At 43.5% G+C, this 23,897-nt stretch overlaps 1 protein-coding gene across 1 annotated transcript; it reads left to right on the forward strand.

The window, feature by feature from the left end:
- Window positions 1-29: 29 nt before the first annotated feature.
- LOC142660254 (uncharacterized protein C11orf98-like) lies at window positions 30-16,770 on the forward strand. Its single transcript, XM_075836841.1, has 4 exons — window positions 30-136; window positions 3,139-3,263; window positions 13,404-13,501; window positions 16,454-16,770. The coding sequence occupies exons 1-4, from the start codon at window positions 101-103 to the stop codon at window positions 16,600-16,602; spliced, it is 408 nt and encodes a 135-aa protein (XP_075692956.1). The 5' UTR covers window positions 30-100; the 3' UTR covers window positions 16,603-16,770.
- Window positions 16,771-23,897: the final 7,127 nt, after the last annotated feature.

The following is a 23,897-nucleotide window of genomic DNA, read 5'->3' on the forward strand; positions in this document are numbered from 1 at the left end:
TTACTAATTTGTGATTGGTCAGAACTGTAGGCCATTAGAACTGAGACTCGGAACGCAAGAGAAACCGGAAGTTGTTTGTTAAGGAGCACGTGACAGCAACATGGCTCCCGGAGGAAAGATCAACCGGCCGAAAACGGTATTTACTTATATGAGGGAACCCACAAATACAGATACTCCCAGACACGTTTCTTTAGACTTAGCATGGTATTTGGTACATGTGTACTGATACGTACTAATCTGAGTGACCGCTAAGTAGTAGAAGCATGAAGCCAGTCTGGGAGAGTTATCAAAACTAGTGCGAGGGAAAATGCAGTAGTTGTCGACAGCAGCCAATCGGATTCTAGTTTATTTTGCAGTGGCCTTTTGGAAAATTAAAGCCACGATCTGGTTGGTTTACATTGGTAACATGTTAGCTGTGATTCCTCAACTTCTGACCGCGCTATATGGGGGATGATGACAATTGCACGAGCGAAACATCTACATTATCATTTTCCTGGGGCCACAATCACAAGTGCCACGCTCTGATGAGTGACGGCTCTAACTGTCTCCTGATTGGACGCTAGAGCCATCACTCGGGGTCTTAGGAGCGTGCAGAGAGTCCAGAGCACTGAACATTAGGGGTCCGCCTCCATGGCACTTGCCATTGTGTAGCTGGGGACATTTAACCCCTTAATGACCAGCCTATTTTAAACCTTAAAGGAAGGGTGTCGCGAAAAAATTTTTTTTTTAGATAAATTTGCTTTTAGTGTTTTATTTAAAAAAAGTTTATTTATTTGTGTGTTTGTGTTTTACTTTTTTTTTTTTCAAACTTTTTCTTCTCTATGGGGGCTGCCATTTTTTTTCCATCTCTGTATGTGTCGATTAACGACACATACAGACATGGAATACGGCACATACAGCCCCATAGAGAATGCGAACGGGAGCCGTTCCATTCACTATGCTGTACGCCGTCTGTGTGGGAACGGCGCATGCGCCGCTCCCACACAGTCCAAATGGAAGGTCTTCGGCCGAGCGACATCCGGCGCAATTTTCTTGTGGACCGGAAGCCGCGGCCGGACAGTAAGATGACTACTTCCGGTTGCGGCTTCCGGGCATGTGTTCAGAAGCAAGCACTAGGAGCAGACGGACCAGAGGCAGAGGCGGCGGCAGGAGCAGGTAAGTCATGTTTATGTATGTTTTGTGTTATAACCACTGTATGTAAACCTACTACACTGTGTATTCGCTCAAAAAATGGCGGCACACAGTGTAGGAGGCTTGAACATTCAATCCCCCTCCTTTCGCCTGGCACTAGCCAGGATAAGGGAGGGGGGATTCTGTGAGCTCACTAGAGCGAGTGTGTTTACACCAAATTTGCAGCATAAAGCAATGTGGTTGCTTTACCACATGCCAATGCTGCAATTTTGGGAATTAGAATCTAATTTATAATATTTCCTGACTTGTGAAAAAATTAAAAAAAATGATAACAATGTCTAATCATGTATACACTAACTGTTTAAATAAACAAAAAAAAAAACAATTTTCTAGCGACACATTCCCTTTAATGACCAAGCCATTTTTTACGTTTTTCCATCGTCGCATTCCAAGAGCTATAACTTTTTTATTTTGCATCGACATAGCTGTATAAGGTCTTGTTTTTTTGCGGGACAAGTTGTATTTTTTAATAGCACCATTTTGAGGTACATATTATTTATTGATTAACTTTTATTAACTTTTTTTGGGGGGGAATAGAAAAAAACCTGACCTTTCGCCACTCTTTTTTTGCGTCCTAAATCTACGCCATTTACCGTGTGATATAAATAACACAATAACTTTATTCAGCGGGTTGTTACGATTGCAAGGATACCAAATTTGTATCGTTTTTGTATGTTCTACTTTTACACAGTAAAAACGCTTTTTTTTTCAAAATTGTTTGTTTTTGTGTCTCCATATTTGAAGAGCCGTAACGTTTTTATTTTTTCTCCGATGCGGTTGTATGAAGGCTTTTTTTTATTTGCGGGAAGACTTGTAGTTTTTATTGGTACCATTTTGGAGTAGATGCGACTTTTTGATCACTTTTTATCAAATTTTTTTAAAGTCAGGATTCACAGAAAACAGCAATTTTTCCATAGTTTTTTATTAAATTTTTTACTGCGTTCACCGTGCGGGTTAAATAATGTAATAGATTTATAGTCTGGGTTGTTACGGACGCGGCGATACCAAATATGTGTAACTTTTTTACTTTATTTTGGTTTTTTAATAGTAAAGCACTTTGTAAGGGGGAAAAGTGGGTTTTTCATTTTTTTTTTCACATTTTTTTTGAATTAACTTTATTAAACTTTTTTTTAACTTTTTTACTAGTCCCACTAGGGGACTTTAATATGCGATTCTCCGATTGCTATTATAATACACTGCAATACTTTTGTATTGCAGTGTATTACTGCCTGTCCGTTTAAAACGGACAGGCATCTGCTAGGTCATGCCTGCGGCATGATCTAGCAGGCATTCGCTCCAGGCAGACATGGGGGCCTTTATTAGGAAGTCATGAAGTCAATGGGTGTGTGAAAATCACGCGCAGCACACATAAGCACTTCCGTGTGTCGCGCGTAATTCGTGCAACAGTAGATAAAGAAATGAAGGAAAAAATAAAAGCACTTTCTTAATTTATTTTTCTAAACATCTAAACCGCGTGTCATAAGGATGGCATATCACGCAGCCACGCACCATTCACTGATGACACACGGAACTGCAACGCGTGCAAAACGCTGCAGTTTTTTTGTGCGCGCAATGCTCACACGCTCGTGTGAATCCGGCCTTAGAAGTGTGATGGTGAAAAACAAAGAATAGTGCTTTTTTCATTAACGTGCAAAAAGCCTGGTCATTAAGGGGTTTTCCCATAAACAATATTTATCGCATAAGTACAGGATAAATGTCTGATCGCTGAGGGTCCGACCACAGGGATCCTCAGCGTTCACAAGAAGGTGGGTCCCGAGTTCCCCCGTGTGAATGGAGCAGTAGTTTGCATGCATGGCCACTGCTCCATTCGATCAAAAACTTCTGTGAGACACAAAGCTTGTTTGGGTTTTATGTTTTGCTTTTATTTATTGCTATATTATTAGCATTGCCATCCGCTATAATGTTCACCATGTTTTTGTACAACAGGACCTGCAAAAAAATATCCTGAAACGGCGTCGTGTCATTACTCGGGAGAAACGGAGGAAGCATAAAATAGTTGGAGCTGTTGTAGACAAAGAGTTAATAACTGTTCATCACTTAAGGAAGAGATCGTAAGTTGCAAAAATATTTAAAATGATCTACAGTAAATGCCATAAATGTCTGATTGATGTGGGTCCAGCCTCCAAAAAGAAAGGAAAAGTCACAAGGAACCTTGCGACCGTTACAGAAAATCCACAGGTCGCTTTTCTCGTTTGTCTCATTGGGGGACAGACCACGGGTATAGGCTATTGCCACTAGGGGGACTTCTTCCCCCTCCAGAGTAGTTTGTGACCTAAACAAAGTCACCCAGTTCATGACCGGCATCTTAGTTCGCCTTGCCGACCAACCTACTGGGGACTCGTTCTTCTAACCTCAAGAAACCGGGACCTCGTATTTGTCCGTTTTGGTACATTCCTTTGCCCACAAGCATCCGGACAGCAGTCATACAGGATTCTTAAGAATACCTTCTTTCAAGCCCCGATCCTCTTGACGCTCCCAACCTCAGGCTGCTAAGCCTGCAGCGAGTAAGACCAGTTCCGCCTGAAGGTTCGTCCCCAATCGGGTGGGGGTCAGACTTCTACTTTTCAAGGACATCTGGCTCTATCACATTTCGGACGCCTGGGTGCAGGAAGCGTTCTCCGGGTACGAGATCGTGTTTCTAAGTCTACCGCGCATCAGGTTCTTTCTGTCGACTCCCCCTCTGTCTGATGCCAGGCAGCCACCTTTGTTCAAGCAATAGAATCCCTCTTGAGTGAAGGTGTCATCGTTCCTGTGCCACAAGACCAGGAATTTCTAGGTTTTCACATAAACGTTGTCGTCATCCCCAAAAGGGACAGTTCAGCTCCGTCCCATTCTGGACCAAAAATGGCTGAATGTCTCTGTCAGGATCCGGCATCTCTGCATGGAGTCCCTTCAGTTGGTAATCGCCCTCCAGTAGGTAATCAGGATTTTCTTTCCCCAGTGGATATCAGGGACTGTAACGTCCATGGCCGCGGACCGTCTGGTTTACTCAGCCACCGGCGGCCGCAGCCATGGATCTCATTTCCGCTCTGGTCAGCTGTGTCACGCTCGTGCCTGGTCTTAAAGGGCCAGCGCGCACAAATCCATCATCAACTGCCCATGATTCCCTGGACTATAAAAAGGGCCCTGCCCTTCTGATCCTTGCCTGAGCGTTGTTCATATATCCCATGTAAGTCTTGCAAATGGTCCCTTAATGTTTGAGTCGAGTCCTACTGCACCTGCTGTCGTCTGCCACGTCCGATGTCTGCCACGTCCGGCGCAACCTGGTGCACCCACTTCTATCCGTGCTGAAGCCTTGGCCACTGTCTGGACTATCTCAGGTACCCTTGTGTTACGAACTGATAGAGACTCTTGTATAGACTTTGACTAGGCCAGTTGCCTCTCCGCTACGGCGGAGCAGCCTAGTGGGTCCACATACCTTGTGATCGTGATAGTATTCTCAGGCCCCAAGAAGAGCTGGCTCGCATCTCCTTCCTAGGAGACACAATCGGTCACTTCCGGTCCGCTGTGTCCCGTAGGGTGCGCACAAAATCATCATCATTATCACTTTGACTAGGCCAGCTGCCTCTCCGCTATGGCGGCGCGGCCTAGTGGGTCCACATGCCCTGCGATCGTGACAGGCACATGTAACTGCACATCGTGGTTTGCCCTTCCTAAAAGCGTTTTCTGTGTCTCACAGTCCTCCCTCACCACGAATAGTTGAGGCCATACCGTGGGGTCTGCCAACGGCCATACAGGTTTTCACAAAGATTTTGTCTGTGATCATGGCGATTCTTTGTTCCAGAGGGATTTCAATCATCCTTTATCTGGACAATATCCTTATCATGTCACTGTCTTGGGAGGGCAACTTGTCCAGTCTAGAAATTACTCTCAATACCCTTTCTTGTTTCACATGAATTGTTAAATCCAGCCTGACTCCCTTTCAGAGATTCACTTTCCTGGGAATGGTATTTAACACCAACTCTGCTCAGATGCCCCTTACTCCGGAGAAGCTGTTCCTCCTGCAGCTGGGAGTCTGTGCTCTGCGGTGGGGAATACTATTCCCTCTTCCGTTTTGGCTAAAGATTCTGGGCACCATAGTGGCTGCCATCGAGGCTATTTCCTTTACCCAAATTCACACGTTTCTGCTCCAGGCCCTCTGCAGGTGAAACTGCTCCCCAGATTCACTAGACTTCCAAATTCTTCGTCCCTTGACCGTCTGCCGGTCTCTTCTCTGTTGGCTCTTCTCCCTGGCGAGCCTTCGGGTCCGCTCCTTTCCTTCGCTCGGCTGGCAACTCCTCATCACAGACGCCAGTCTTTGGGGTTGGAGAGGGGCCCTCCGGAATCTCATGACTCAGGTCCTCTAGTCCCACCAGGAAGCTATTCTCCCTATCAAAATTCTGGAACTGAGCGCGATCTTCCCCTGTCTCAGTCACTGGATGACGTTTCTGGCAGGCAGTCATGGCAGTTGCCTACCTCAATCAGTTGGAGCTTAGCGGTGATGGCGGAAGTATCCGAGACTTTAGTATGGGCGGAGCTTCACGTTCCTGCTCTTTCGGTAGTGCAAATTCCCGGGGGCAATAATTTGGTCGCAGATTATCTCAGTCCTAAACGAGTCGACAGAAAGGCTCATGCCCTATTATCACGAGATGTTTGTATAAATTTCTTACAGGTGGGGCACTCTGAATGTGGACTTACTGGCGTCTTGCCTCGATTGCCTGGTTCCCCTCTGTCTCAAGATCCCAAGGCATATGCGGACAACCTTCTAGTGGCACCCTGGCACCGAGTAGAATGACATGTTTCCCCTGCAGCCTTTTCTTCCCAAGGTTTTTAAGAGGACCAGGGTCGAGGGGATCCCCACCATCCTTGTTGCTCTAGACTGGTCGCGCTGTGTTGGTATGCCGACATGGTGGCTTTGCTAACTTACTTTCCTTGGCGCTTACCTCTTCGGTGCAAGCTGCTTTCCCAGGGGCCTCTCTTCCACCCGAGTTTACAGTCGCTACGTTTAATGATGTGGTTGTAGAAGCCACAGTGTTGAAAGTTCAAGGCTGGTCACAGTGGGTAATTGAAAACATGTTTAAAGGAAGGGTGTTGCGAAAAAAAAAAAATGTTTATATCCATTTGCTTTTAGTGTTTTATTAAAAAAAAAAAAATTTATTTGTATGTTTGTGTTTTACTTTTCTTTTTGAACTTTTTCTTGTCTATGGGGGCTGCCATTTTTTTTTTCATCTCTGTATGTGTCGATTAACGACACATACAGACATGGAAAACGGCACATACAGCCCTATAGTGAATGCGAACGGGACCCGTTCCATTCACTACGCTGTACGCCGTCTTTGTGGGAACGGCGCATGCGCCGCTCCCACACAGTCCAAATGGAAGCTCTTCGGCCGAGCGACGTCCGGCGCCATTTTCTTGTGGACCAGAAGCCGCGTCCAGACAGTAAGATTACTACTTCCGGTCACGGCTTCCGGACTTGTGTTCTAATGCAAGCACTTGGAGCAGACGGACCGGAGGGAGCGGCGGCGGCAGGAGCAGGTAAGTTATTTCTGTGTATGTACGTGTTTTAGTGTATGATTACTACTGTATGTAAACCTACTACACTGTGTGTTCGCTCAAAAAATGGTGACACACAGTGTAGGAGGTTTGACCGTTCAACCCCCTCCTTTCTCCTGGCACTAGCCAGGATAAGGGAGGGGGGATTCTGTGAGCTCACTAGAGCGAGTGTGTTTTCTCAAATTTTGCAGCATAAAGCAATGTGGTTACTTTACCACATGCCAATGCTTCAATTTTGGGAATTGCTCCATTTAGTGACCAGCACTGGGAAATGTTATAAATTAGAATCTAATTTATAATATTTCCTGACTCGTGAAAAAATTAGAACAATGTTTCATCATTTATACACTAACTATTTAACTAAATTTTTTTTTACCTTTAAAGGGAATGTGTTGCTAGCAAAAAATATTTTTTTTTTTTTTTTAGTTAAACAATTAGTGTGTAGGTGATTAAACATTGTTCTAATTTTTTTAATTTTTTTTCACGAGTCAGGAAATATTATAAATTAGATTCTAATTTATAATATTTCCCAGTGCTGGTCACTAGATGGAGCAATTCCCAAAATTGCAGCATTGCATGTGGTAAAGCAACCACATTGCTTTATGCTGCAAAATTGGAAAAAAATCCCTCGCTCTAGTGAGCTCTCAGAATCCCCCCCTCCTTTATCCTGGCTAGTGCCGGGAGAAACGAGGGGATTGAACGGTCAAACCTCCTACACTGTGTGCCGCCATTTTTTGAGCTAACACACAGTGTAGTAGGTTTACATACAGTAGTAAACACACACTGAAACACGAACATACATAGAAATAACTTACCTGCTCCTGCCGCTGCCGCTCCCTCCGGTCCGTCTGCTGCCGCTGCTCCAAGTGCACAAGTCCGGAAGCCGCGACCGGAAGTAGTAATCTTACTGTCCGGCCGCGACTTCCGGTCCACAGGAAAATGGCGCCGGACGGCGCACAGTTCAACTTGGACTGTGTGGGAGCGGCGCATGCGCCGTTCCCACACAGACGGCGTACACCATAGTGGATTGAACGGGCCCCGTTCGCTTTCACTATGGGACTGTAGCTGCCGTATTCCATGTCTGTATGTGTCGTTAATCGACACATACAGAAATGGAAAAAAAAATGGCAGCCCCCATAGGGAAGAAAAAGTAAAAAAATAAAAAAAAGTAACACAAATATAAACGTTTTTAATAAAACACTAACATCAAACTGATATAAAAAATTCTTTTTTGGTGACACTATTCCTTTAAGTCCCGGAACCCGCCTTTGGCCGGCGTTTATCACTGTATTTGGAACACATATTTACAGTGGTGTTAGGATCAAGATCTTCCTCCCTTAGTTTCCTCCATGCCCAGGCTTCTTGGTTTCCTCCAGGAGAGGTTGAATTATGTGATTGCCCTCGACGCTGTCTGTTTTATTTTTCCAACAGACCTCTGACTTTCAAGTCTGGATTTCCTAGCAGGGGGCTATGCATGCAGTGCCCCCTTATCGGCCCCCGACTCCATCTTTTGATCTGAACGTTGTTTCCTATGCAATGCAGTCAGCTTCCTTTTGATCCTCTTTGTGAGATTTTGTTGCGACTTCTTACCTGGCAGGTGGTGGTATTCATTGTGGCGGTGACCTCCATTCGGATGGTCACCAAACTGACAGCCCTCTTTTGTCGTCCTCCATATGACTCTCCACCAGGATAAGGTGGCGTTCTTCTGCCAGTCTGCGGTGCACCCTGTTCACAAATTTGATATTGTCAACAACTTGCAGTTAGAATGACGATTGGAGGAAGTGACCGAAAGTTTGGCCCCTTGTTCGTTGAAACGCAGGGCCCGAGGGAGGGCTTGGCGGCTTCTAAGGCTACAATCCCTTGATTCTCTGCAGTTGACTATTCGTGAGGATTACCTCCGATTTCACTAGGCCGGTTGGTGCTTCCAGGATTGTGCGCCATCAGACTTCGGTCCTTCAGCTTTCAGCTCTGCAAGGCAGCTACCTTGCCACAAAGTTTTACAGGGTGCATACCTTGGCGTCCACAGAAACATTTCGCTCAGTCGCAAGGTGTTGCATGCATCTGTGGAGTAGATTCTTATTTTCTTTCTTTCGGTTCCCATCCCTGTGGATACTTTGGGACGTCTCATGGTCTATGTCCCCAATGAGACGAAAATAGGATTTTCTCGTCCAGTCCGTTTGGGAACCTAGCTCCCACCCTATTTTGGTTATGAAGCTCATAAGGTTGTCCGTCCGATTTTCTTCTATGGTTATGATAATAGTTTTTCTTTTACCTTGTGTTTTTTGCTTCTACTGCTTTTTTACAGACTGACTTGCTCAGTGCCTGAAGGTGGGTTGTATATACTATTGAAAAAGGTCTGTCTGCCCCAATGGACTGGGCGAGAAAAGGATTTTACAGTGTGTACTTGAAAAGGGAGTAATTGATTTTGTGGTAACGACGTGATTTCTTTTCACGACCTGTGGACAAGTTCAAGGAGGGCCTGGACGCCTTTCTTGAAAAATATAATCGGAACGTTTATGGGTACTAGATTCTGGAGATAAGACATTGATCCAAGGATTTCTATATTTGGAATCTGGGTGAAACTTTTTTTTTTTATTCCCTAATCGGGCAATTGGCTTCTGTCTCATGGGGGTTTTTGCCTTCCTTTTGGATCAACATGATAGGATTATAGGCCTGACTTGATGGAGCTGTCTACTTTTTTCTTTTTTTTTTTTTCTTTCCAACCTTATCAGCTATGTAACTATATACAATGCATTCGGAAAGTCTTCAGATTCTTTAAATTTTTTCACATTTTGCTATGTTGAGGACTTGTGCAAAAATAAAATAAAAATTCACGGTTTCCCCATCATTCTGCACACAATACCCCATAATGACAAAGTGAAAACAGAATGTTAGTAATCTTTGCTAATTTATTAAAAAGGAAAAACGATAATATTGCATTGACATAAGTATTCAGACTCTTTACTCGGTACTTAGTTGAAGCACCTTTTGGCAGAGATAACAGTATGCAGTCTTTCTGGGTATGATGCCACAAGGTTTGTACACTTGGATTTGGGGATTTTCGGACATTCTTCTCTGCATATCCTCTCGAGCTCTGTCAGGTTGGACAAAGGCCGTTGGTGGTCTCTCCAGAGATGATCAATTGGGTTCAAGTCAGGGCTCTGGCTGGGCCACTCAAGGACATTCACAGTGTTGTCCCTAAGCCACTCCTGTGTTGTCTTTCCTTTGTGCTTACTGTTACTTTATACGGAAAATCCATTTACCTCAGATGTGGTTTCATATTTTGCAAATCCATCATCAGATCTCAGCCCCGTGGATTGTCTAAGTCTGTGAGGCCAAGTCATATAAGGGGAAAATGAAAAATACCCAACATGACCCACATTACATCGGTCACCCAGCTTTTCTAGGGTCCTGAAGAGCAAATCAAATTAGCTATATAGTGATGCTATACATGGCAATTTTTAAATGTCGAGTGGCCATTCAGAGTTGTGGAGAGCCCCGTGGGAGCTGAGATGGCAGCCATATTTGTTGTATCTGTATTCTCTTATTGAAGCCACTCAGAGTAGTAGAGAGCGCTTTAAATCAGGACGTCAATGCCCCCTGTAAGTGAAATCCCTAATTTCAGAACGGAGCTGACGGGAAGGTGGCAGCATATGTTAAGGGGGTTTTGAGGTTTCCAAAAACATGACTGCTTTCATTCAGAAACAGCGTCTCTCCTGTGCATGGGTGGTGTCTGGTATTGCAGCTTAGTCACACTGAGATGATCACCTGACATGGACAGGAGCTGCGCAGTGTTTAGTCCTCAATCGACTCGCATGATCTTTTTTTAATAGAATCGGGGTAGAGTGCCGCCTCATGCTCATTACCATATGTAGTGTAGCTCACTTCATTTCAGCACCCCCCCCCCCCCCCGTATGCTTCAAGATGTCATTCAAAACCATAGACTCCCTATTAGTCTGAGATATACTCTATAAAGCATTTATAATATATCGTAGATCAGGGGAAAGCAACCTTCGCTACTCCATCAGTTGTAATACTACAACTCCCGACGACAAGGTTGAATGACCTGTGGGTGACGTCACGCTGTGTGTCTGCTGTGAAAGAAGCTGGGTGGGAACGAAGAGAAGTGTATGATGCTGATTTGTCAGCGTCATACACTTCTATTCACAACGCCCAGTTGGTAAAAATACAATACACGCCCAGTTGGTAAAACGAGAAAACACGCACAGTTGTCCACTGAAAAGCTCATTTGCATAAATATAAAATTGCTCATAACTTGGGCAAAAATGATTGTTTTTAAAAAAACAACAAAAAAAAACTTTGCTGTTCTCTACATTGCAGCGCCCATCACATGCAATAGGAGATAGGGATTTGATAATCTGGTGACAGAGCCTCTTTAAAGGGAATGTGTTGCCAGAAAAACATGTTTTTTTTAAAAAAATTAAACATTTAGTGTGTGGGTGATTAAACATTGTTCAAATTTTTTTTATTTTTTTCGCGAGTCAGGAAATATTATAAATTTTTTCTAATTTATAATACTACCCATTTTTGGTCACTAGATGGAGCTAGTTCCCAAAATTGCAGCATTGCAACATTGGGTTAAAAGCCCTCGCTCTAGTGAGCTCTCAGCATCCCCCCCTCCTTTATCCTGGCTAGTGCCGGGATAAACGAGGGGTTTGAAAGGTTTAACCTCCTACACTGTGTGTCGCCATTTTTTGAGGTAACCCACAGTGTAGTAGGTTTACATACAGTAGTAAACACACACAAACACTAACATACATTGAAATCTCTTACCTGCTCCTGCCGCCGCGGCTCCCTCCGGCCCGTCCGCTCCCTTTGCTGCCGCTGTTCCATGTGCACAAGTCCGGAAGCCGCGACCGGAAGTAGTAATATTACTGTCCGGCCGCGACTTCCGGTCCACAGGAAAATGGCGCCGGACGGCGCCAATTTCGAATAGGACTGTGTGGGAGCGGCGCATGCGCAGTTCCCACACAGACGCCGTACACGGCAGTCAATGGGACGGGAGCCGTTCGCAGTCCCTATGGGACTGTGGCTGCCGTATTCCATGTCTGTGTGTGTCGTTAATCGACACACACAGAAATGGAACAAAAAATGGCAGCCCCCATAGGGAAGAAAAAGTGTAAAAATAAGAAACAGTAAAACACAAACACACAAATGAAAATAAACGTTTTTATTAAAGCACGAACATCTTTAACATATAAAAAAATTATTTGTGATGACACTGTTCCTTTAAGGTCATTGTCTTGTTGGAAGGTGAACCTTCGTCCCAGTCTTAGGTCCAGAGCACTCTGGCTCAGGTTTTCATTAAGAAAATCTCTTTACTTTGCACCATTCATCTTTCCCTCAACCTTGACCAATTTCCCTGTTCCAGCAGCTGAAAACCACCCCTACAACATGATGCTCCCACCACCATGCTTCACTGTAGGGATGGTATTGGGCAGGTGATGAGCAGTGTCTGGTTTCCTCCAGACCTGACGCTTAGAATTGAAGCCAAAAAGTGCCATTTTGGTTTCATTAAACCACAGAATCTTGTTTCTCATAGTCTGATAGTCCTTTAGGTGCTCTTCTGCAAACTCCAGGCGGCTATCATTTTGTCTTTTTGGCCACTCTGCCATAAAACCCAGATTGGTGGAGTGCTCCAGTGATGGTTGACCTTCTGGAAGTTTCTCCCATCTGCACACAGGATCTTTGTGGCTCAGCCATAGTGACCATTGGGCTCTTGGTCACCTCTCTTACCAGGGACATTCTCCCCCGATTACCTCGTTTGGTGGGGTGGCCATCTCTAGGAAGAGTCCTGGTTTTTCCAAACATGTTTCATTTAAGAATTTATGGAGGCCACTGCGCTCTTTGGAACTTTCAGTGCAGCCGAAATTTTTCTTGTACTCTTCTCCAGATCTGTGCCTCCACACAATTCTATCTCTGAGCTCTACAGGCAGTACTTTTCCTCCTCATGGCTTGGTTTTTGCTCTGATATCTATTGTGAGCTGTAAGACCTTATATAGACAGGGGTGTGGCTTTCCAAATCCTGTCCAATCAATGAATTTACCACATAGTGGACTCCAATCAAGGTGTAGAAACATTTCAAAGATCTAGAGAAATGGGAGTCCCCATAGCTAAATTTCAAGTGTCATAGCAATGGGTCTGAATACTTATCTTAATTCGAAATTTGGGGTTTTCATTTTTAATAAACGTGCAAAAATATCTAAAATGCCGTTTTCACTTTGTACAGAATGAAGGGGAAAAACGTGATTTTTTATTTTAGCACAAGGCCTCATCATAACAAAATTTGAAAAAAGTGAAAGGGTCTGAAGACTTTCTAAATGCACTGCATTTCCCATTACAGCAATAGCCTTACTATGAAAGTGCTCAAGTGATAGAGCAGCGAGGCAAGGACCCTGCACATCCATCAGCAGAATCCAGGTCCGCCCTAGTGTATTATTAGCAGCTAAAGGAAGAAGTTATTCTAATAATAACACCATGTTAGGACATTTCATCCATTTATTTCATATATTTTTATGAATTACAGTCCTTCCTGACTCCTTAATATGACTGCACGTGACCAGGATTGTGCCATTATTTGTAGTCAATAGTCACATTTCTGTTATGTGTAAAATGTTCTATTTTTGTCTTTCTAGTTCTAGCGCAAGAGCTAATATCACACTTTCTGGGAAGAAGAAGAGAAAAATGATTAAACAAATCCGTCATCTCCAGAAAGAGAGAGAGGCCATGGATGGTACTGTTGGGGATAATGAGGGCTATATAATAAATTGTAATAAATACATTTTGTTCTCGCTATCTAAATAACTGTAAAATGTTTGTTAGGATCTGTTCACACTACTGATTTTTTTTAACGTAATGGAAAACATAACTGATCCTTACAGATGTCATTTGACTGTAATGCCTGGAGTACACCCGAGACTAACAGTCCCTCCAAGCCCTCTTAAAAATGGAGCAGGTGAAGAAGCGTGAGACAATACACTGTTCGGTAAAGTTTAAACGTTCTATCACCTAACTACTTTACGTTGGTATGGAAAAGTCCGGCTGACGATAAATCCTCTCCTCCAGCACAAGAAAACACTTTAAAGAGACTGTCACCACATTATAAGTGCCCTATCTCCTACATAAGGAGATCGGCGCTATAATGTAGGGGACAGCAGTGCTTTTTATTTAAAAAAACAATCTGTTTTCACCACTTTATTAGCGATTTTAGATTTATGCTAATGAGTTGCTTAATGCCCAAGTGGGCGTGTTTTCACTTTAGACCAAGTGGGCGTTGTACAGGGGAGTGCATGACACTGACCAATCAGTGTCATGCCCTCCTCTCCATTCATTACCTCAGCACATAGGGATCCTTTTAGATCACTATGTGCTGTCTTATACTAACACATTAACGATACTGAAGTGTTTAGACAGTGAATAGACATTCCACGGGATGTCTATTCACAATTTCTGCACTTCGTTGCTCTGTCTGTGGTAGTTACAGCAGAGGAAGTGTAATCTCGCGAGATCTCGCTGTAAATGACAGGTTACAACGAGATCATGCTTCCTCTGCTGTAACTACCACAGACACCGTAACGAAGTGCAGGGATTGTGAATAGACATCCCGTGGAATGTCTATTCACTGTCTAAACACTTCAGAATTGTTAATGTGTTAGTATAAGACAGCACATAAGGATCTAAAAGGATCCCTATGTGCTGAGGTAATGAATGGAGAGGAGTGCATGAGGCTGATTGGTCAGCGTCCTACACTCCCCTGTACAACGCCAACTTGGTCTAAAGTAAAAACACTCCCACTTGGGCATTAAGCAACTCATTAGCATAAATCTAAAATCGCTAATAAACTGGTGAAAACAGATAGTTTTTTAAAATAAAAAGCACTGCTGTCACCTACATTATAGCGCCGATCTCCTTATGTAGGAAATAGGACACTTATTATGTGGTGACAGAGCCTCTTTAATGCCCCACCGGCCAGTGTGTTATCACAGGAGAGGGGTACAAAGCGAGTACCACTCAAGAGTGGGAATAAAAGTCTTGCTTGGAGACACTGCAGCCTATGGTAATTGGAAGATCTGAGTGATGCTTTGAATCACTCCTCTGTGATAATGCATTGGCTGGTGTGGTATTAAAAAGGCTCTGTCACCAGATTATAAGTGCCCTGTCTCCTACATAATCTGATTGGCGCTGCAGTGGTTTTTATTTTGAAAAACGATCATTTTTGAGCAAGTTATGAGCTAGTTTAGATTTATGCTAATGAGTTTCTCAATGGACAACTGGGCGTATTTTTACTTTTTACTAACTGGGTGTTGTACAGAGGAGTGTATGAGGCTGACCAATCAGTGACTGATCAGTGTCCTACACTTCTCATTGTTCCAGCCCAGCATGATCCACAGCACAGTGTGATTGTGCAGTGAAAGAAGTAAACACGCCCAGTTGCTAAAAACACAATACACGCCCAGTTGGAAATGAGAGAAAACACTCCCAGTTGTCCATTAGAAATACTCATTTGCATAAATATAAAGTTGCTCATAACTTAACCAAAAATGATAGTTTAAAAAAAAACAAAAAACTTTACTGTTATCTACATTGCAGCGCCGATCACATACAATAGGAGATAGGGATTTGATAATCTGGTGACAGAGCCTCTTTAAAGCGTTTTCTTGCATTGGAGGAGAGCAGTACTTCACTGTGAGCATTGATCATGATCTTTCCCAAACCAACAGAGTGGTGAGGTGATTTAACTTTTAACAAAGACTTTTTGTAGTTCTGCTGATTTTAACTGTTAGGGTATGTTCACATGGCCTATTTTCGGGCAGTAAACGCCCAAAAAACGGCCGAAAAATCGGAAGCAGAACGCCTCCAAACATCTGCCCATTGATTTCAATGGGAAAACTGTGTTTCGTTCCGACGGAGCGTTTTTCGCTGCGTTTTTTTACGCGTAAAAAAACGGCCACGAAAATGTAGTGCAGGACATTTCTTGGGATGTTTTTGGAGCCGTTTTCCATAGACTATAGAAAAAAGCTCCGAAAACGGCCGTAAAAAACGTCGCGAAAATCGCGAGTGGCACAAAAAACTTCTGAAAATCAGGAGCTGTTTTCTCTTGAAAACCGCTCCATATTTTGAGATGTTTTTGCTCACTGCGTGTGAACATACCCTTACATCTGCAGTCCAAAGGAATATATTGAGTTGTATGCAATCTTGTGGACTGCAGATGTCACTTTAAAGTCTGTAGTCAGTCTAGAAAAAAATCTCTGTGTAGCCCAGGCATAAAGGGAATCTAACATCCCCTTAATCAAGAGCTAAAGCGAGTACCGTATGCCAATTCCAGCACTTCCCAACCAGCCTGGCATGAGGCACCCACTTTTGAAAGGTGCCCAGAACGGGAGTACCCACGGAGTCCCAATATTATAAGCCTCTCTATAAACTGATGACCGATCCGTTCTAATGGTAAAACAAACGCGTTTCCATTTTCTTTTATGGCGTAGTATAGTGTAATCCATTACACTATTCTGCCTGTCAAACCGATTGTATTTGCCATGAGAAAAATTTCAGAACAGTGTGAAAACCGCAATATTGCAGGATTGTTTTTAATCTAGTCACATAAAAAAGCGTCAAATTAAAAAATATGTTTATAATAAAAACCTTATTGAACAGTGCTTACTAATATTTATATATTTCTTGTTTCTAGCGGAACCTACGTCAAAACCTCAAAAACCTATCCATAGCATGGAAGTTGGGAGCAGCACCTCAAATAGAAAATCCAAGAAGCCTCAGCGGGATGTGGAAATGGAGGAAGCTGCTCCAAAAATCAGTAATGCGGGTGGATCACTTGTATAGGGATTACTTTGATAAAGCTTAATTCTGGATATCTGCCCATTTATGGGGCAATCTGTAGTAATACAACAGGAAACGAGGGATCTCTTGTTTGAATCTCGCGGCACAAGTCACATCTTTTCCCCAGAAGTGGATTTTTTTTTTTTTTTTTTTTTTTTTATACCAAGAACATACTATTGACCAGCAGCCCCTCATTATGATTAAAGAGGCTCTGTCACCAGATTTTGCAACCCCGATCTGCTATTGCAGCAGATCGGCGCTGCAATGTAGATTACAGTAACGTTTTTATTTTTAAAAAAACAAGCATTTTTGGCCAAGTTATGACCATTTTTGTATTTATGCAAATGAGGCTTGCAAAAGTACAACTGGGCGTTTTGAAAAGTAAAAGTCCAACTGGGCGTGTATTATGTGCGTACATCGGGGCGTGTTTACTACTTTTACTAGCTGGGCGTTCTGACAAGAAGTATCATCCACTTCTCTTCAGAACGCCCAGCGTCTGGCAGTGTACAGACACACAGCGTGTTCTCGAGAGATTACGCTGTGACGTCACTTCCCCAGGTCCTGCATCGTGTCGGACGAGCGAGGACACATCGGCACCAGAGGCTACAGATGATTCTGCAGCAGCATCGGCGTTTGCAGGTAAGTCGATGTAGCTACTTACCTGCAAAAGCTGATGCTGCTGCAGAATCAACTGTAGCCTCTGGTGCCGATGTGTCCTCGCTCGTCTGACACGATGCAGGACCTGGGGAAGTGACGTCACAGCGTGATCTGCCAGAAGCTGGGCGTTGTGTAGAGAAGTGGATGATACTTCTCGTCAGAACGCCCAGCTAGTAAAAGAAGTAAAAACGCCCCGATGTACGCACATAATACACGCCCAGTTGTACTTTTACTTTTCAACACGCCCAGTTGTACTTTTACAAGCCTCTTTTGCATAAATACAAAACTGGTCATAACTTGGCCAAAAATGCTCGTTTTTTAAAAATAAAAACGTTACTGTAATCTACATTGCAGCGCCTATCTGCTGCAATAGCAGATAGGGGTTGCAAAATCTGGTGACAGAGCCTCTTTAAGGCTTACAAGTCTGTTGGAATACAAATATATTGGACAGTTGGTCTTGATTAAACGAAATGTGTCGCAAAAGATATTTTATCATTTATTTTTTTTAAAGGAACAGTGTCACCCCAAAAATTTTTTTTAGATCAGTTTGATGTTAGTGTTTTATTAAAAACTTTTGTATTTATTTGTGTGTTTGTGTGTTACTTTTTTTTATTTTTTTACTTTTTCTTCCCTATGGGGGCTGCCATTTTTTTTCTCCATTTCTGTATGTGTCGATTAACGACACATACAGACATGGAATACGGCAGCTACAGTCCCATAGTGAATGCGAACGGGGCTTGTTCCATCCACTATGGTGTACGCCGTTTGTGTGGGAACGGCGCATGCGCCGCTCCCACACAGTCCAAATGGAAGGTCTTCGGCCGAGCGACATCCTGTGGACCGGAAGTCGCGGCCGGACAGTAAGATTACTACTTCCGGTCGCGGCTTCCGGACTTGTGCACTTGGAGCAGCGGCAGCAGACGGAGCGGACGGACCGGAGGGAGCGGCGGCGACTGGAGCAGGTAAGTGATTTCTATGTATGTTCGTGTTTCAGTGTGTGTTTACTACTGTATGTAAACCTTCTACACTGTGTGTTAGCTCAAAAAATGGCGACACACAGTGTAGGAGGTTAGACCGTTCAAACCCCTCGTTTCTCCCGGCACTAGCCAGGATAAAGGAGGGGGGGATTCTGAGCGCTCACTAGAGCGAGGGATTTTTTTCCAATTTTGCAGCATAAAGCAATGTGGTTGCTTTACCACATGCAATGCTGCAATTTTGGGAATTGCTCCATCTAGTGACCAGTGCTGGGAAATATTATAAATTAGAATCTAATTTATAATATTTCCTGACTCGTGAAAAAAAAAATAAAAAAATTAGAACAATGTTTAATCACCTACACACTAATTGTTTAACTAAAAAAAAAAATACATTTTTTGCTAGCGACACATTCCCTTTAAGTAAGTTACTTTAAAGGAACAGTGTCACGAAAAAAAAATTTTTTACATCAGTTTCATTTTAGTGTTTTATTAAAAACTTTTATATTTATTTGTTTGTTTGTGTTTTACTTTTTTTTTCTTTTTGAACTTTTTCTTCCCTATGGGGGCTGCCATTTTTTTTTCCATTTCTGTATGTGTCGATTAACGACACATACAGACATGGAATACGGCAGCTACAGTCCCATAGTGAATGCGAACGGGGCCCGTTCCATCCACTATGCTGTACGCCGTCTGTGTGGGAACGGCGCATGCACCGCTCCCACACAGTCCAAGTTGAACTGTGCGCCGTCCTGCGCCATTTTCCTGTAGACCGGAAGTCGCGGCCGGACAGTAAGATTACTACTTCCGGTCGCGGCTTCCGGACTTGTGCACTTGGAGCGGCGGTAGCGGACGGACCGGAGGGAGCGGCGGCGACAGGAGCAGTTAAGTTATTTCTGTGTATGTAAGTGTTTTACTGTGTGTTTACTAGTGTATGTAAACCTACTACACTGTGTTAGCTCAAAGATGGCGACACACAGTGTAGGAGGTTTGACTGTTCAATCCCCTCGTTTCTCCCGGCACTAGCCAGGATAAAGGAGGGGGGATTCTGAGAGCTCACTAGAGCGAGTGAGTGTTCTCAAATTTTGCAGCATAAAGCAATGTGGTTGCTTTACCACATGCAATACTGCAATTTTGGGAATTGCTCCATCTAGTGACCAGCACTGGGAAATATTATAAATTAGAATCCTAATTTATAATATTTCCTGACTCGTGAAAAAAATTAGAACAATATACAAAATCACCTATACAATAATTGTTTAACTAGCGTCACATTCCCTTTAAGTTCTTTTTGCTGTATTTTTTATTATTTTTTTCCACAAGGCATTGTGCCTCAAAATATCTATAAATATGACCTATAATAGTGTCCTTACAGTGGCGGATTAAGAAGACCATGGGCCCTGGGCTGTTACCCAAACTTGGGCACCCCTTCTCCACCGCCACCCTGCCGCGCCGTAACTATTGCTAACACTACCTTTTTGCACAGGCATTAACAAATGGGTGTTATGATTCCCCTTTCACAGGGCTGTGTCCATACATACTGACAGTATCACACTATTCAGGGACACAGCCTCCTGACAAGGGGATTGGTAACACCATTTTTTTTTTTATCAGTCCTGGACTTCACAAAGACGTTATGTGTAATACAAGGATTTCCTATAATAAACATGTCAAGAGAGGGGACAGATTCTTTACAAATCCAGTGACTCACAGGTGACGACGTCTCAGATGCTAGTAGTTTTTTTCCTCTTGTCTTCTCCATCCGGTCCAGAGCAAATGACGACTTCTCCTGGCCATGACCCATTTCTGCAGCCCTTAAATATATCACCATGCACTGCGCCCCTGAATATAATTGTGTCACACTCTGTAAAGTAAAGCACCACATACACAGTGCCCCCTGTAGATAGCACCAACCCCCCATGTAGACAGAGCCACACACACCCCTTGTAGATAGCGCAACACACACACACCTGTAGATAGAGCCACACACACAACCCCCCTGTAAATAGTGCCACACACACAACCCCCTGTAGAGAGCGTCACACAGCCCCCTATAGATAGCATCACACAACACTCCCCCTTGTATATAGTGCCACACAGCGCTCCCTTATATATAGTGCCACACAGCGCCCCCCCTCCCCTTGTATATAGTGCTACACTGCAGCCCTGGGATGAAATTTTATCCCATATGACTGCTGCAGCGGTCACATGGGGTGAAACTTCATCCCAGGAGGCCGGCCCGGGCGAAGAAACAGAATTCTGGGCAAGTATAAGATTTTTATTTTTATTTTTTCTAAATCGCGTTTTTTGTTGCAGGTTTTACCTCCCCATTGAATTAAATGGGGAAAACCCGAAACAAATGAGCAGCGTTTCCGCAAATACAATTGACATGCTGCAGAATAAAAAAACGCACCACAGGTAAATGTTTGAGCTTTTTTTCCCCACTTATCATTTACGCAGCGTGTGATGAGAATTGCTCATATCTAATCTACTCTGCTGCTATGGTTTTAGGGCTTGTCCACACTTAACGGAATTGCTGCGTATTTTCCCCCCGGAAAATACGCAGAATATAGTAGCGGCAAAGTGAGTGAGATTTACCAAATCTCATCCAGACGCTGTGTAAAATTTCCAACCAGACATTTTGTCCTGCGGTGCGTATTTCTTGTACTGCAGCATGTCAGTTCCTGCTGCCGGAAGTGACAGAATTGCTGCGTTTTTTCAGAGGAGACGTCACCATCGCCAAACATTGAGAAAAATGCCGCAAAATACGCACCATTTTCTGCAGCAAAAATGGAGGAAATTGTGTTTTTACACACACACACACACACACACACACACACACACACACACACACACACACACACACCATGAGTATGCACGTTTTACACATATAAACTCATTATAAACACACATGCACTTACCTTTTATGTAGGATATTTGTGAAGGGCGTTCAGCAGGTTGATGTGGTGGGAGCCTTCACTGCAGCTCTTCTGCTCACAGCCCGACACAGAGCCCGCCCAGTCTCCCCACCCCCATGTCCCGACTTCTAGCAGCAGGAGGACAGGTGTGTAGAGCAGGGAAGGGGGGCTGGAGGGGGAGCTCCTAAAGCAGCACAGACCACGGCTGCTAAGTAGGAGCGAAGCTCACCTCGCCTCATTACAGGTGCGGTCCTGGCACCGAGGCACCCTCCGGTGCGAGCAACGCCACTGGGCATGAGGGGGTTCGGGCCCTAATGATGATCCGCCACTGTGTCCTTATTAATGTGATACTACAATTGATCCCTATATAAAATGGTGTATATCAACTAATGTAAATGCTAATCTCTAAATAAAATTAACAAATATCCCATGCTGTACTGCCCCCTATAACCACAGGGTGTCAATATTGGACCAAAAAATAGATATGAAAAAAAATAGCCATACACGTGAATAATTAGAACAGTTCTATACGGACTCTGGAAACCAGAGGAAACAGTCCAGCCCATTGACAGAATCTGGAAATGAAAAAATAGACAATCTATAAATATTTATAATTTAAAATTGGCCGTCACGTAGTGAAGTACACCCTGCGCATGCGCAAAATTTACATAGCAGTTTTTTGCCAAGATGGCCGCCGCGCTGTGCACGATCTAGTGCGCATGCGCGGGAATAGCTGCTTGTGATCTTTGCGTGATTTTGCAATGTATCGCAAGCAGATCACACGTGTGTTATACGTAGTATACACACATGGACAGCAGAGACTAAGGGTATGTTCACACACACTATTTACGGACGTAATTCGGGCATTTTACGCCTCGAATTACGTCCGAAAATGCGCCTCAATAGCGTTGGCAAACATCTGCCAATTGAAAGCAATGGGCTGACGTTTGTCTGTTCACACGAGGCGTATATTTACGCGTCGCTGTCAAAAGAAGTGTCCTGTCACTTCTTGGGACGTAATTGGAGCCGTTATTCATTGACTCCAATGAATAGCAGCGCCAATTACGTCCGTAATGGACGCGGCGTTCAAGCGCCTGCACATTCTGTTACGGCTGAAATTACGGGGATGTTTTCTCCTGAAAACATCCCCGTAATTTCAGCCGTTACGGATGCTGCCGTGTGAACATACCCTAAGAGGAATGAGCCCTTCTTTAATCCCATAGCAGTATTTCTTGATAAAACACTTAGGGGATTTGCCATCTCTGCAACATCCTACATCCAAGACACAAACTGATTTTCTGGTAAAATTAACACCAGTAACCCTGACTGGGGACATCATTTTAGCGTCCTTTCACGTTTGCAGTCTCTATACTTCCATCAATCATGACAGAGGACTCAATGTAGTAAGGGAAGCCTTAGAGAGGTCGGAACATTCTGAGGCTGCACATGCTTCTTGATGGATCTGTTGGAATTGATTCTTACAGAGAATTATTTTCTGTTTATTGATTCCTTCTATATTCAAAAAAGGGTTTCTCAACTCCATTGATCAAGATATTAAATTCAAAATGGAGTGCTCTACCACACATCTAAATTTCTTGGATACTCTTGTATATAGGGTGGATGACAAACTATTTATACCATAAGACCACCGACCGCAACAGTTTGTTACGATTTGACAGTCAACATCCTCGACGGATGATTGAATCTTTACCTTTTAGCCAAATGTTGAGGGTTAAACCTATTGTGGCAGAACCTCAACATCTTACATCACGTTTCGATGACATGGGTGAGAAATTCGCCCAGCGTAAATATCCACGGACGCTCCTACTTAAACAGAGGGACAGGGTTGAATCTGTCACTAATATCACAAAGTAAAAAATCTTCAAATAGAGTAGCATTTGTTTCAACTTTTTGTGACATTAGCTACAGGATCTCTAATATCATACGTCAAGAGTGGCATATTCTTGGGAACCTGTCTGGTGCGGTCCCCGAATTTAGCAATCCCCCTATGATGGCCGTTAGGCGTCAAAAAAACTTAATGGATCAACTTGTACATGCTGATGTGGGGTCTTCACAAACGAGCCGCCAGTTAACTTTGGCCCCCAAAAAATTGGGATGTTTTCCATGCTTGAATTGCGTGAATTGCAACATCATGGTAAAGGGCAATATGTTTAGACACCCGACAAATGGCAAGATTTTCCATATCAAACAATTCTTGACATGTGCATCATCATTTGTTGTATACAGTGAAGGAAATAAGTATTTGATCCCTTGCTGATTTTGTAAGTATGCCCACTGTTAAAGTCATGAACAGTCTAGAATTTTTAGGCTAGGTTACTTTTACCAGTGAGAGATAGATAATATAAAAAATAAAAAATAAAATCACATAGTCAAAATTATATATATTTATTTGCATTGTGCACAGAGAAATAAGTATTTGATCCCCTACCAACCATTAAGAGTTCAGCCTCCTCCAGACCAGTTACACGCTCCAAATCAACTTGGTGCCTGCATTAAAGACCGCTGTCTGAGGGTATGTTCACACGTAGTCAACAAAAACGTCTGAAAATCCAGAGCTGTTTTCAATGGAAAACAGACCCTGCTTTTCAGACGTTTTTTTACCAACTCGCATTTTTCGTGGCGTTTTTCGCGCCGTTTTCGCAGCGTTTTTTACGTCCGTTTTTGGAGCTGTTTTCATTGGAGTCTATGAGAAAACAGCTCCAAAAACGTCCAAAGAAGTGTCCTGCAC

This window comes from Rhinoderma darwinii, chromosome 9 (assembly GCF_050947455.1).
Source record: "Rhinoderma darwinii isolate aRhiDar2 chromosome 9, aRhiDar2.hap1, whole genome shotgun sequence".
Classification (NCBI taxonomy): Eukaryota; Metazoa; Chordata; class Amphibia; order Anura; family Rhinodermatidae; genus Rhinoderma; species Rhinoderma darwinii.

Coding starts and splice junctions, on each gene's coding strand:
- LOC142660254 (XM_075836841.1), top strand. CDS start 101: ATGGCTCCCGGAGGAAAGATCAACCGGCCGAAAACG. Junction 137..3,138: donor AGATCAACCGGCCGAAAACG/GTATTTACTTAT, acceptor TTTGTACAACAG/GACCTGCAAAAAAATATCCT. Junction 3,264..13,403: donor CATCACTTAAGGAAGAGATC/GTAAGTTGCAAA, acceptor TTGTCTTTCTAG/TTCTAGCGCAAGAGCTAATA.